At 44.9% G+C, this 13,065-nt stretch overlaps 1 protein-coding gene across 2 annotated transcripts; it reads right to left on the reverse strand.

Annotated features, from left to right (window-relative positions):
- Positions 1-1,506: 1,506 nt before the first annotated feature.
- On the reverse strand, positions 1,507-12,644 carry chst6 (carbohydrate sulfotransferase 6). 2 transcript variants are annotated; one of them, XM_069162703.1, is made up of 2 exons: positions 12,496-12,644; positions 1,507-3,502 (listed from the first exon to the last, which is right to left on the reverse strand). In XM_069162703.1, the coding sequence occupies exon 2, from the start codon at positions 3,431-3,433 to the stop codon at positions 2,240-2,242; it is 1,194 nt and encodes a 397-aa protein (XP_069018804.1). In that variant the 5' UTR covers positions 3,434-3,502; positions 12,496-12,644; the 3' UTR covers positions 1,507-2,239. The 2 variants fall into 2 exon arrangements, with proteins under 2 accessions (XP_069018804.1, XP_069018805.1); XM_069162704.1 differs by lacking the exon at positions 12,496-12,644 and adding an exon at positions 8,908-8,987.
- Between the last annotated feature and the right edge of the window lie 421 nt (positions 12,645-13,065).

Genomic DNA, 13,065 nt, shown 5'->3' on the forward strand with positions numbered 1-13,065 from the left:
AGAAAACGACTCTTTATAGTCGCGGTGGACGGTAGTTTGTCAAGTTTTTCACATGTAACTTCCGTTGCACATGAAACATAAACATTCGTGTTTAAGTCCATGTTTAAAAGAAAACTACCGTACCTTGATGCGTTCACATTTTCTCTGCTGAAGAACATTTCCACACACAGCACTCAGAGGATCTAAACGCTACTAACAGTAGTTCATTTACTTCTTTAATTTGGCTCTGAAGATGTAAATCAACATGATTTAATGTTCCACTATACTGACTAAATGCTTTGATCCTTAATCAGTCAAATGTACTCTACTCGAAACACAGAAGTCATTTAGTGTGTCAGTACGATCATTTATCAAACAATCACTCCCAAAAGTCCTGTAAACAAACATAAATAAAGACAGTGCAGGAAGCAGATTCACAGTCAAGCCAGTAAGAGTGAACATCTTGACACTCCTCCTAAAGAGCCCAACGCTGTCAGCAGTCAGCAATTTCAGGAACCAGATTTCCCTGAAGCTTAAAGATATCGTGAATTCAGATTTTGTGTGGATGAATATGTTGGCGTCCAGGTTAGACGGAAAGTATCACCAGATGCAGATTTCTAATTATCAAAATGTTTGTTACAGGCGGAAAATGTCTGTTTTTTTTCTTTCAATCAGACTGAAAAACAAACGTTTAAAATGTTTTTTTTTATCTAAGCGTAATTTGAAGGCGACTGGACTCGCTTGAGTTCCTTGAAGACGTTTCACGGCTCTTAATGACGCCATAAGAGGTTAAACTCCCCGACAGTCAGTTTGACCCGAAGAAGCCTTTCGGATGGGAAGAGAAACGTCTTCAAGAGCTTCACACAAAACCAGCTGCCTTCAGATAAAACAGACTAATAACAAAAATTGGAATTTCCCCTTTAAAAAAAAAAAAGAAGAAAAAAGCGTCTTCCACCTCCCTTATATTGCAGAGTACACCGTGTGCACATTAATTTGACATGTGGGAACCAAATGTACGTGTTAAAAGAGTTGGAGGATATTGGAAACGTACCAGAGCAGAGTCAGACCTTTACTGCACGTCTCCTACTTTGTTTGTCTTCCTTTCCTGTCTGTCTCTCGGTGTCTCTGTCAAATGGAGCCAAAGATTTATTCATATTGAGGCAGGTTTCTGTAAAATACAGCAAATTCTTTTTTTCCCCCATCCAATATTTTCTATATTCACGGAGGTAAATAAACATAACTCGGGCTTCTTTGTGTCTGCCTCAGTTTCTCCACAGTGCAGTGAAGTTAACGCGAGCGATTATGAAGCGTCAAACAGAAAAATGTAAAATGACGTGGTGATAAATCCACCGGCTGCTGCAGCGAGGAGTGAAGCTGTTTTCTGGCTGACAATGGAAACGTGCTTCCTGACCGTCCCGGATGAAGATCCATACCGTGAACAAACATCCCATCTCAGTGACATTACCGTCCCCCCCCCACCACAACCCCGTCCTCCTCCTCCTCCTCCTCCTCCTCCTCATCCTCCTCCTCATCACAGATCAGGCCTGACGGGGACACTGGCACGATGCCCGGTTTAAAAAAACAAAAAACACTACGAAATCAAAAGTAGCAGAGTTGACGTTGTTTTCATGGCAGCAGCTGAACAAAACATCAGAACCGCAAACACGGACTCTTTTGGTGACTTTAATGTTGCATGAAATGGATTCGTTCAGACTCCCTGTCGCCACCAGAACGGCTGCACCGAGCACAAATTGTGCAGACGAAGTGGAAAGCTACTCTCATTGCTGCTTCTTTAGAAAAGCTCCATGTAACAGACGATGTAGTCATCCGTGAAATTCTCTCTTTGTTTTCCAGGAGCATTATTTGCATGTGAGCGCATGCAAATTTACGACCACAGCTGGTACACGAACACCGTGAACGTAGACTAATGCTGATTATAAAATCTAGTGACTGGTTTGTGTTTTACACCTTTGCCAGATGTGGCTGCTGATGTGGAGCTCAGAACGTCAGCAGATGTTCGGTTTGCTTCCCAGTTTAGTTTCAAATATCCCAAAATTTCGCCCTCGCACCAACTACTCTGTTTGTGTTTCAGATAATGCCGCTGTGCCCCCCCCGAGCGTCGTGCCAGTGTTCCCCCCGTTGGTTCAGCGGATCGATCGGTCTGCGGTACCCGGTTCAGCCTCGCACCGGGAGCAAAGTACAGAAACGGACTGCGTAGTCTCTCTCGCCGGCGACGTCTTTGTCCTACGACTTCTAACTCTCACTTGACCGCTGTTATTTTCGCCGGCAACCAGCTGAACTGATACGGCTCCCGGGGCACCAGCAGGTCGATGTCCAGCCTCTTCTGCTCCTTGTCGCTGCTCACCGTCCGGTAGCCGAGCAGCGACATGGCCCCTTTGCACAGCTCCTGGATGCGCTTGACCTTGCTGTGCGGCAGCACGGTGCGCCACGCCTGCGACACGTCGGCGGCGTTTCTCGAGGTGATTTTGAAGGCCTCTTTCTTGGTGCCTTTTCCTTTCCCGTGCGTCACCGAGTAGACCCACTCCTGCAGCTGCGCGCTCATCTCCAGGCCCACGAAGTCGTACATGGCGGTTATCTCCTCGAGCGGGTTGCGTGCCAGGTCCTCGTAGCGGACCATTTTGTAGCGGCCTTTGAGGAACGGCGGCGGCTTCACGACGGCCCTCTCGTTGATGCGCACGTGGCTGCGGCAGATCTCCTGCATGACTTGGAACTGCACCTCGGACGGCGGTACGTTCCTCTGCTCCAGGACGACGGCGTTATCGCTCACGAAGGCCTTGGCGGACTCCTCCCTGGAGCGCACCACCGCCCGCGGGTCTCGGACCAGGTGGATGATGCGGAGGTCTAAGCTCGGGTCCTGCAGAAGCGGGTAAAGGGATTCCAGCTCGAAAAATCGCACTTCCTTTAACACCACGTGACTGTAGGTGCCGCAGGCCTCCTGCACCCGCTGGAGGCCGCGAGCGTTGCACCGCTGCATGCAGAGGGTCTGGTTGCTGAACTGGTTGCGTGGCGTGAGGGGACAGGCCGGCGGCGAGCACAGCGCTCGGCTGTGGCTCCACATGAACAGGGCGGACACGTTGTGGTTCTCCGGCAGGTAGGCCTCCATCACGGAGAGGTCGCACTGGAAGACGCTCCGCAGCAGGTCGCGCACGGCCATCCGCATCGTCCGCGCGCTGCGCTTCTCCAGCCTGGTCCACACGTGCCAGGCGGGCTCCATCAGGTAGAAGACGGACGGGTGCTGGCTGAACACCTGACCCAGGAAGGACGAGCCCGATCGCCACGACGACAGCAGCAGAACGTGGACTTTGCCGCTGGAGGGGGCGGCGCCGCAGGGGCTGAGCTGGACGTACCAGCCGCAGAACAGCACCACCGCCGCCCCTTGCAGGATGACCAGAAAGATCATGGTGCCGAGGTTCACTCTGCAGCGGGGCATCATGGCTCCGGGTCGGCTGCCTGGCGTGGAGCTTCTTCTTTATCGTCCCGTGTGGAGCTGTGTGTCGGTCCGCTGCAGAGAAGACAGAGGAAGAAATATTAGGCCGGACACCTGCACGTTTCCACAACTCTCCCTGTAGATCAGCTCGTAGCAGCAGCTGAACAAATGGACTCCCCTCCTTCCTTCCCTCCCTCCTTCCTTCCTTCCCTCCCTCCTTCCTTCCTTCCCTCCCTCCCTCCTTCCTTCCCTCCCTCCCTCCTACCCCGTTGCTTAAGATCATCGGGTCAGTGGTTTCACAGATGAATTTACTTCACACCACTAATGCAAACTGTAATGAAGGCAAGGGGTAAGAAATAGCTGCACAAAAGCAGAAATAAAAATAAATGTGTTTTGTTGATAGCACTGATGATCGTTTTTAATATTTTTTTTTATCCCAATCAAACAAAGAAATGTTGTGATTCACTGCGTGAAAACACATTTTAGAAGTTGCTGACGTTTATGGAAATGTCAGCGGCCGTGGAAGTTCATTTTTTGTTGGATGTCAAGTTAATATATTGTAATTTTAGTCAGATCCATGCAGAGTTTAACTTCATACCTGCCTTTGCATTTCCTGCATTACGGCTTCTAGACGTTCACAGGAACCTTCTCCAGTGGAGGTCCCCGTTTTCTCCGTGCAGGAATTTTGACTTCCTGTTTGAACAAGTGTATCAAACCTCCACTTGAAACGTGAGTGTCTGACCGGAAAGAACCAGTCAGAGAAGGAAAAGGCAAGATGAGAAGATGAGGAGGAAGTAAGACGCGTGACAAAAGGAGGTGACGGAGCATCCTTCACAATCACGACTCTTCACTTCATGTGATCCGATCTGAATCATTTAAAAACACAGGAGGAGCTTCTGTAATTAGTTTACCGGAAGCATTTTACTGATGTGCAACAAATGTTGAAATAACTCCAGTAGCAGTTATGACTCTATTATTGCTCTTATCTAATGTAGGTACTCGGAGGAAGCACCGTATACATGTGATATCCTGTTAGGTGGACGGACGTCACCGTCAGATTCAACATGACTTTTATGGTATTTAAGAGAATCTTTTCTTTATGAAAATGTATTAAACTGCAAATCTTAGTCGTCAGCTTACTGATGTTTTTCTGGAGCTTTCAACTGAACGTCAACTTCATCTTCAGTTTGCTCAGTTTATAATTACGTCATAAAGATATAGTTTAAAATGATCCAGAATGTGTCTGACACAGAATTTAATGTCTTGTATTTATTTTTTTTAAATCTGAATGAACCTGTATGAATTATAACACCCAAGTGTTTTTTTTTTTTTTCCTCACAGCTTCACTATAAGCTTTGTTTTACCAATGTTTGGTGATTATTATTATTACACTTGTGTATTTTAAATAAATATTGTAATGATAATAGTCCAATGTGAAAATGTAGTTTTTAGTCAAATATTTGCCCCCCGACCACCAAAACAGCTCCAAAAACCTGAGAAAAATATATGAATCAATGATTAAATGATAAACTGCACGTATATATTTTAAAGGAATATGCAACCAAAACTGATATTTTTTAATCTGTCACTGAGCATACCTTAAAATAATGGATGACACATTTTTTTAGACATGAAGTCCTGGAAAAGGAAACAACCATTTACAAACTTGAACTCTGCCCTGTCAGCTACTGTTAACTTTAATGCCATTTATGTTTCAAAAGCCAGCGCATCGAGGTCAGCGGAGTTATCAGCTCATCCCCTGAGGACATAAAGGCACATAAAGTCCAGCAGTGAACCATCCACATGTGCATCACTTGACAGTAGGAAAGTAGAAAGGAAATATGGATATTTACCGCCGAGAATAATGTGATCCTCGTGTTTTAATGCCGTGATGTTTTTGCATATTCAGTGATATGAAGGCTTTAGGGTGCATCATAGCTCAGAAACAGCCGCGGTGAAAGGTACCGTTGACCCCTTTCATTGCCTCAGACAACGGACTCATCTCTATTTTTGTCCTGCTGGATCTCAGTGCTGCATTTGACCAACATTATATTACAGAGACTGGAACATACCATTGGGATTAGAGGAAGTGAACTAGGCTGGTTTCGATCATATTTATCGGATAGAGGCCAATTTCTTCATGTCCACCATTAGTCTTCCAAACAAACAAGAGTTAGTCAAGGAGTTCCACAGGGCTCTGTACTTGGTCCGATACTTTTCACATTGTACACACTTTCCTTTGGCAGTGTCATTATTCACCATTTAAAGTGCCCCGAGATGACATTTGCCTCGCTTTCGTGTTATATAAATAAAACTGCATCAAAGTTTCTGGCGAAACATTTTGAGGTGCTCAATTATTTCATTCACAAATCAGTGAAAAGCAAAAAGACACTGTTGTGTGTAAGAGTATCGTTCAAAGTTGCCGGTGGGAGATCAACCTCCGTGCTGACTGAGGGGATCCATGTGAGCGTGACATAATGTGTTGTGCTTTTTGAACAAGTCCCGACAGGGGCTCCTCACCGTCAGACCCTCGGGATACGAAGGTAAACACCAAACTTCCTGACAGGTACCACCCCCCCACCCCCCTCTTCTTTCCGTCATTCAGTCTCTCACTTCTACAGCTGCTATTGTTCCCATCACAATCCAGTTCACATTCGTCTGTTTCCATCAAACCCTCTATAATGTTGTTAGTCATTAAAGTTTAACCTCATCATCCTCTCAACTATAAAAACCCTTTTACACAACACATTGGCAGCGTCACTGGAACACAGTTCGGTGTGTGATCCGCCGTTTTTATACGAATAAATAAGTCATCGAACAAAAATGAACAATAACACTGCCAATTAATAAAGTCTAAAGTCTTAAACATGTTGGGAATCAGAGATGAACTTAATGTGGGTGTTAGACGCTTAACTTCATTACAGATTTTGATAATTAAAAAGTATTTTATGATGCGTCTCTTTGACTTTATAGTAAATCATAATTGGTCTGGCTTTCTAATACCTTTGATTGACTGTCCCAACAGAGAGATCTGTTCAAGGCATTCAACTGTGGATGCAAAATGTGACTCTCATCAGTTTATTTAGGGTGTAAGCGAAGGCAGCGCTGCTGCTGAACTACACTGCATCATAGAGACCTCAAAATGCCTTGTAACATTTTGCATGAAGTGCTGCACTCACAGCCGATGAGTCATAAAAGTTCCAGCGGCTGAGATACAACAGATAATAAACAACGAGATGCTCTCTGTGGTGTTACAACAAAAGGTTTGAAACAGCCTGAACAACGTTTAAGCACGAAACAAAAAAAACAAACAAAAAAAAAAAATCCAGAACAGGGACTCTAAAGATGCTCCTCTTCCCGCCAGCGTTTCAGTGCAGCAGCAGAAAATTGGACGGCCATCATGCATTTTAAATTTGCCCAGATGCGCGTTTTCCTGTCTGGTCTTTCCTGTCTGCTTATGCACTGTGCTCCATATATCTCTCTGACTCTTAATTCTATCATAAGGGTTGTAAAGTCATTTAAAAAACAAAAAACAAAACAAAAAACAAACATACACTGCACGATTTTTATTCTGTTCATCCATCATCTGTACCCGCTTTATCCTGAGCAGGGCCGCGAGAGGTCTGGAGCTGATCCCCAACTGAACTCGGGCTAATACGAGAACAGATCGACATGGTCGCCAGTCCATCCCATGACCAACACACAGACACTCGCAGTCTTTATCAATAATACGTTTTACTCTGAACTCCATCACATCATTGCTACAAACTCCAAATTAAGTCAAAGCAAACTGGTGTTGCTGCATTTCCAAAGAGCTTGCAAAGACCCAAACCCTCTAAATAACTGTTTGGCACAAACCCAGACAGTTCTCATGTGTTGCCAGACTCTAATTTCTCTAAGTGGGTGCAGCTCGTATTCAGAGGGGCTGGTTCCAGGTAATGGCCATTTTCAAATGCCTTTTTCTTTCCTTGAAATCTAGGCCACTTTGAGTTGCCAACAGCTTTTGCAAACAGAGGAAATGAAAGGGAATTTAAATACAAAGCAGGTTTAATATTGCACCACAACAATGCTGGAGAACCGGTGTATCAGGTCCAATAAAACACCACGAGGCCTCCCATCCTCACAAAGGAAGGCGCCGTCTCATTTGAAACGCTAACCCAAATTTGCGTTGTCACGGAGGCGGCAGATGAACCGCAGAAACCAGACGAGAGGTTAAAAAGGTCAGAGGTCATTGCGGAAAGAGTCTGAGGAGTTTTCTATTGGCATTTATATTAGTACTGCAAGTGTTTATTCCCTCCGTGATGCATCCATCTGATAGCAGATTATCGTTTAGGTTACATCACCATTTTATCAGAAGTTCAATATTGCAGAAAGTCAGTTTCAATTCTCAGCAACCGTAACCACAACAATCCGAACGTCACACCTTTTGTTATGCGCGTACGTTTGTGTGTACTCTGGGTTGGTTTCAATTTGGATCTGGTTCAAAGTAGGGATGGGCATGAGCGAAGATACTATTAGATATTCGCTGACACACAAGACGAATGAAACCACACAGAAAGATAGAAAAACTCCTTTGTCGAGCCCATAAACTCGGGGAAGTAACTGCGCCAAGCTGTGGTACATTTATCATATGATCTGCACTTGTGAAGCGCTTTTGTTTATAGCCAAGCGATCTACTATTTTTGCATCCCAGTAACCCGTGGCGACAGAGCCGCCATGCAAGGTGCAACAGAAGTACACCTGGAAATGGAAACGTCAACCTTACAATTGTAAGGGATGGGTCACGAATTCAAAACATAAATAAAGAGGAGGTGCTGTGCAAAACGATGGAGGTAAAGCTAGCACACTCAACACCGAGCAAACGGCCTATCTCTTTATATTAGTGTGTGTGTGTGTGTGTGTGTGTGTGTGTGTGTGTGTGTGTGTGTGTGTGTGTGTGTGTGTGTGTACGCGGTTGAGTTTTTTTTTTTTTTTTAAGAAAAAAATCAAATAATTCAGAGCGTATTTCGAAGAGTCGTTTTGCTTGTTTCTCCTCTTTGTATTGTAGTTTCTGATCTTGTAGCGACACAAACGTTTTACCGGAGCCCGGTGGCAATTCCTTATTTTCTTCTGTTCTTTCATGTCAGTTGGCAAAACAGCTTTCGGGTGCGTTACTGCCACCATCTGGCCGCAGTGACGCATTACTACCTGGCACCGGCGAAAACAAGGGAAATAAGTCATTGACAACTCGAAAATGTGAAAATCATGACGTGAAAATACCTTCACCCTGGAGATCTGTCTCCGACACATAAAAGACCGTTTCCAGAGACCCGCGCAGGTTTTAGTCCTCTACGGTCGGGACGGAGACACACACACACACACACACACACACACACACACACACACACACACACACACACACACCGTACGACTGAATACACCAGACAACGCACTGAACAACGACTGGAAATCAACGATCAATGGATGAACTCCATTCAAACCTTTTACGCAGCAACACGTGCAAACGTTCTGGTGTTGAAGCTGATCTGGGAACAGATCCGTCCTCCGAGGTGAAGAAGACACTCTGCTGGACTGCATTTTGGTCACTTGTTGGTAAAGAGTGTATAAAAGAGTGAGCCGCCAGAATCCACCTGCTGCAAGCTGTTACGCCTCAAGCATTTGTTGTTCTGCTTATTTATGAGGACGCATCTACACCCCACCCCCCCAAAAAAATAAATAAATAAATAAAAACATGCAGCTGGTTGTACTCGGCTGTCTGCCTGAAGGAACACGGACGCGGAGTCTCGGGGTTGTTTCGGGATGTCGTGCAGCTGCACGGAGCTCCGTGTTCGGAGGATAAATAAACGACTCAGCCGGGAAGTCTTCTTCAATAAAGAAAGATTCTCACTTCGTCAACTTTTGGTTGAAGGGTTGAAGGCGTTGTAATTAAGTGTGCCGAACACCGAGCCAACGCTTGTACCGAAAAGTAACAATGTGAGAGGTCGGATAAAACACAAAACAGCCTTTTAGACCGTTTGTTACCACTTAGATGTAAAACAGGCCTTCAACAGCTGTTTGTTGTTTGTATTTCATTAAATCACTTCTCTGTGTTTTACATCACCTCTGTTACTGCTGCCAAAGTAACATAACTCAGGTGAAACAGTAGGATGACAGCAGGATGTTATTCTCCTGAGTTACTTACTAACTCTGCTCTTTATGATGTTTTTATTGAATGACACTGACATTTTTCTTTTCATGTGATGGAAAAATAATGAACTCGTCATACTTGTCAAATGTTGGTCTATCTGTTGCACAACATGGTTGTATAGTCTCAGTTGCAACGTCTCTGTACCTTTATCTTGTGACCTACGACCTCACTCCCTAATATCTACAAAACCGGACATACGAGAGGAAGTGGGGGTGACTGTCAACTGTTTGTCACACTGTATAAAAGCTGAACTACGGAGGAAGGACTTCGAGCAATGCTGGACATCCTTCTTTGAGTGTACATGTATTTGATCCTTCTTGCAAGAATAAATGTCCGATATGTTTGATTTTGAATTCAGCCTCGGAGTAATTTTTCTAACATAAAATGGTCCTTCGAGCCGGATCCCAGCATCTCCTCTTCTCTCCAGAAGTAGCCTGAAATCGTGCACGGGGGCAGTCTGGGACTCCTGAGGAAAGACCTCCGCCCTGTTTCCTTATCGAAACAGTTTGGACATTGGTGAGGCCAGGACTGACTGGAGAGAGGACGGGTGACAGGATCCTAGAGAAAGGCTGATTCACCATCAAACGTCGGACACCCGGGTAAGAATTTTTTTTGTACCAAAGAGATAGGTCAGGGACCTGTACTAAAGAGTCTGAGGAGACCATATAAACTAAAGAGTCTGAGTAGACCATATAAACTAAAGAGTCTGAATAGACTAGGTAAACTAAAGAGTCTGAATAGACTAGGTAAACTAAAGAGTCTGAGTAGACCATATAAACTAAAGAGTCTGAATAGACTAGGTAAACTAAAGAGTCTGAATAGACTAGGTAAACTAAAAGTCGCATGTGCAAAAGATAGGTCAGGGACCTACAGGTAACTAAGTCAGGGACTTAGGAGACAGGTCAGGGACCTACAGGTAACTAAGTCGGGGACTGAGGAGATAGGTCGGGGACCTACAGGTAACTAAGTCGGGGACTTAGGAGATAGGTCAGGGACCTACAGGTAACTAAGTCGGGGACTTAGGAGATAGGTCAGGGACCTACAGGTAAAAGCTGAACTACGGAGGAAGGACTTCGAGCAATGCTGGACACCTTTCTTTGAGTGTACATGTATTTGCTCCTTCTTGCAAGAATAAATGTCCGATATGTTTGATTTTGAATACAGCCTCCGAGTAATTTTTCTAACATCTTGAATACTAAATAAAAACTGAATGGTTTTCAACACCAGTAATTCTATAAAAGCCCATTTGTCCAATATTTACATTACATTCGGTTAAGGCTGTGGAATATATGTCGATATCAGGTCTATATCATCATATGGGACTCTCATTTTACATATTTTGTAAAAGCTGTAATATATTTGATTCCTCCATTTAGCCATTTAAACCTTTTACTCATTATTTTTAGCTGTCCATTTAATCTATTATTTGCAGCTCATAAATTTATATTTTGTTCTATCTAATTCAACAATCCATCCACTACTTCAGCTTTTGCCTCCTAATATTCATGCACTCTCAGTCAGAACAGTTACAGCTGACTTACCTTTTTTTTTTTTTTTTTTTTTTTTTTAATCAAATAGAAATTCCTGTTTTTATTACTAGAGAAGCTTTTCACACATACCCTCTAGAAACTATAAAAAAAAAATCTGCCCCGGGATACGGCTACCCTTTATGTTGGGAGTAACTGACACGGAAACATTTAGGCTGCTGCTCTCCTCGTACACAGTGTGCTCACGTTACCACGACCGCGTCCTCCTTTACAGGATTTATTGGAAGTCAAGTCGTCGGGCTTCAAACTGAGACGCCGCAGGAGGACTCCAGATTCATTCTAAGTTTTCGTTTTTACTGACTCGTTGTTTTAAGACTTTTATTTACACTCCCTTTCTGACCCACCTCCCGAAGCGGGTCGGACCCTTGACTCTCAATGTCAATGTGAACGGCACCACCAGGGGTTGTCCATCCTCCGGCCATTTCCCACATGCGGTTTAATCATTATGCATTTCTCCCAGGTGGAGCCACGTCATGTCTGAACTGACTTGTTGAGGACGGATAAAAGAAGGGCTGAACAGAACAAATCACCCGGTTCGAGTTCTTTTTTTTTTTTTTTTATTTCACTCCAACCTGGTGAACACAGTGACTGATTATATTTCTAAATTCTCTGACGGAAAGAGCCGAAGCTGGTGTATCGTGGCGTCACAGTTTCGCAGCTGGTATTGAAGTTTGGGGATGTTTGTTCAGGTGGAAATTAAAAAAAAAAGAAGTAATAACCTTTTAAGAACATTCAGATCAAATAAATTCAGATCTAAGGCACAGACACTCACGAGTTATAAAAGCTGTGAAAGCACAAATTTAAGTTTGTATTATGTCTGAAGAAAGCACTGAAATGATCAAATATGTTCTTCGCTCACACCAAGACGACAAAACACGAATTGATAATTGATTATGTCTCCATGTGAATACCATGAAGGCATCGTATTTGTCAAGTCCTGATCAGGTCACACAATATAAAGTGTCCCAGCGGTGCTTGCTCGTCCTCCACACCGAGGCTGGCTTAAAGGGGATTAACGGGGTGTTCTGGAGCCCCCTGTGTCTTCATGGGGGTCATACATTAAGAATATTTCATAAACTAAAAAGTTTGGTTAAAAGATAGGGACGTTTCTGTGTGAGTTAATGTGCTTTTTTTTATTTTTTATTTTATTTTTTTTAGATAAATTTACTGAAGTGCGTCGCTTCATTTGTTCCGTTGTTAAAAAAATAAAAAGAAAAGAAAAAAGCTCGCGACACGAACCACCAAAAAACAAAACCGGTCCGAGCTGAAAAGAAGCGAAGCGTGGGATGTTTGTTCATTTATATTTCCCCTTTAATTATGTAAAGATATCTTACCTTTAGCTGTGTGGTGGTCAGCGGTGGTGACTGGCGACGCAGCCGGCTCTCTGTGTCCCTACACCCCCGCGGAGCTCGGCTCTCCTCCCCGCTGTCCTCGGACTGCAGCTGCTCGGAGAAATGAGCTCCTCCGTCCGCTCGTGTGCAAAGCGGAGTGTTGAGACGTGGCCAGCGGCTCCGCTGGGCGGCCCGGCGGTGGGCTGGGCCCCGGGTGGTGGGCTGGGCGGCCCGGGCGGTGGGCCGGGCCCCGGGTGGTGGGCTGGGCGGCCCGGGCGGTGGGCTGGGCCCCGGGTGGTGGGCTGGGGCCTGGTGCAAGTTAACAGTGTCTCGGCAGCGGCAGGAAGAGGGAGAAGGAGGGGGACGGGAGCTGCAGCCGATAACCTCTGAGGGTCCATCCGCTGAGTCACAACAGAGCTGTGTTGTCGAGCAGGCAACTGTCCAGGGGGCCTCCAGGGGCCCGTAAAGATCCCGGGGTAGGACATCACCTGGATCTGCATAATTAGATTACCTAATTGTCACTTTGCGGGCCTCAAAATCAAATCACAATCTAGTTTTTAGGTTTTTTTTTGG

Source organism: Embiotoca jacksoni, unplaced genomic scaffold, assembly GCF_022577435.1.
Source record: "Embiotoca jacksoni isolate LCO1_2020_lvr unplaced genomic scaffold, fEmbJac1.0.p SCAF_3, whole genome shotgun sequence".
Lineage (NCBI taxonomy): Eukaryota > Metazoa > Chordata > Actinopteri > Embiotocidae > Embiotoca > Embiotoca jacksoni.

Excerpts from the sequence above, each read along its gene's own strand:
- chst6 (XM_069162703.1), bottom strand. The coding sequence starts at position 3,433 with ATGATGCCCCGCTGCAGAGTGAACCTCGGCACCATGATCTTTCTGGTC.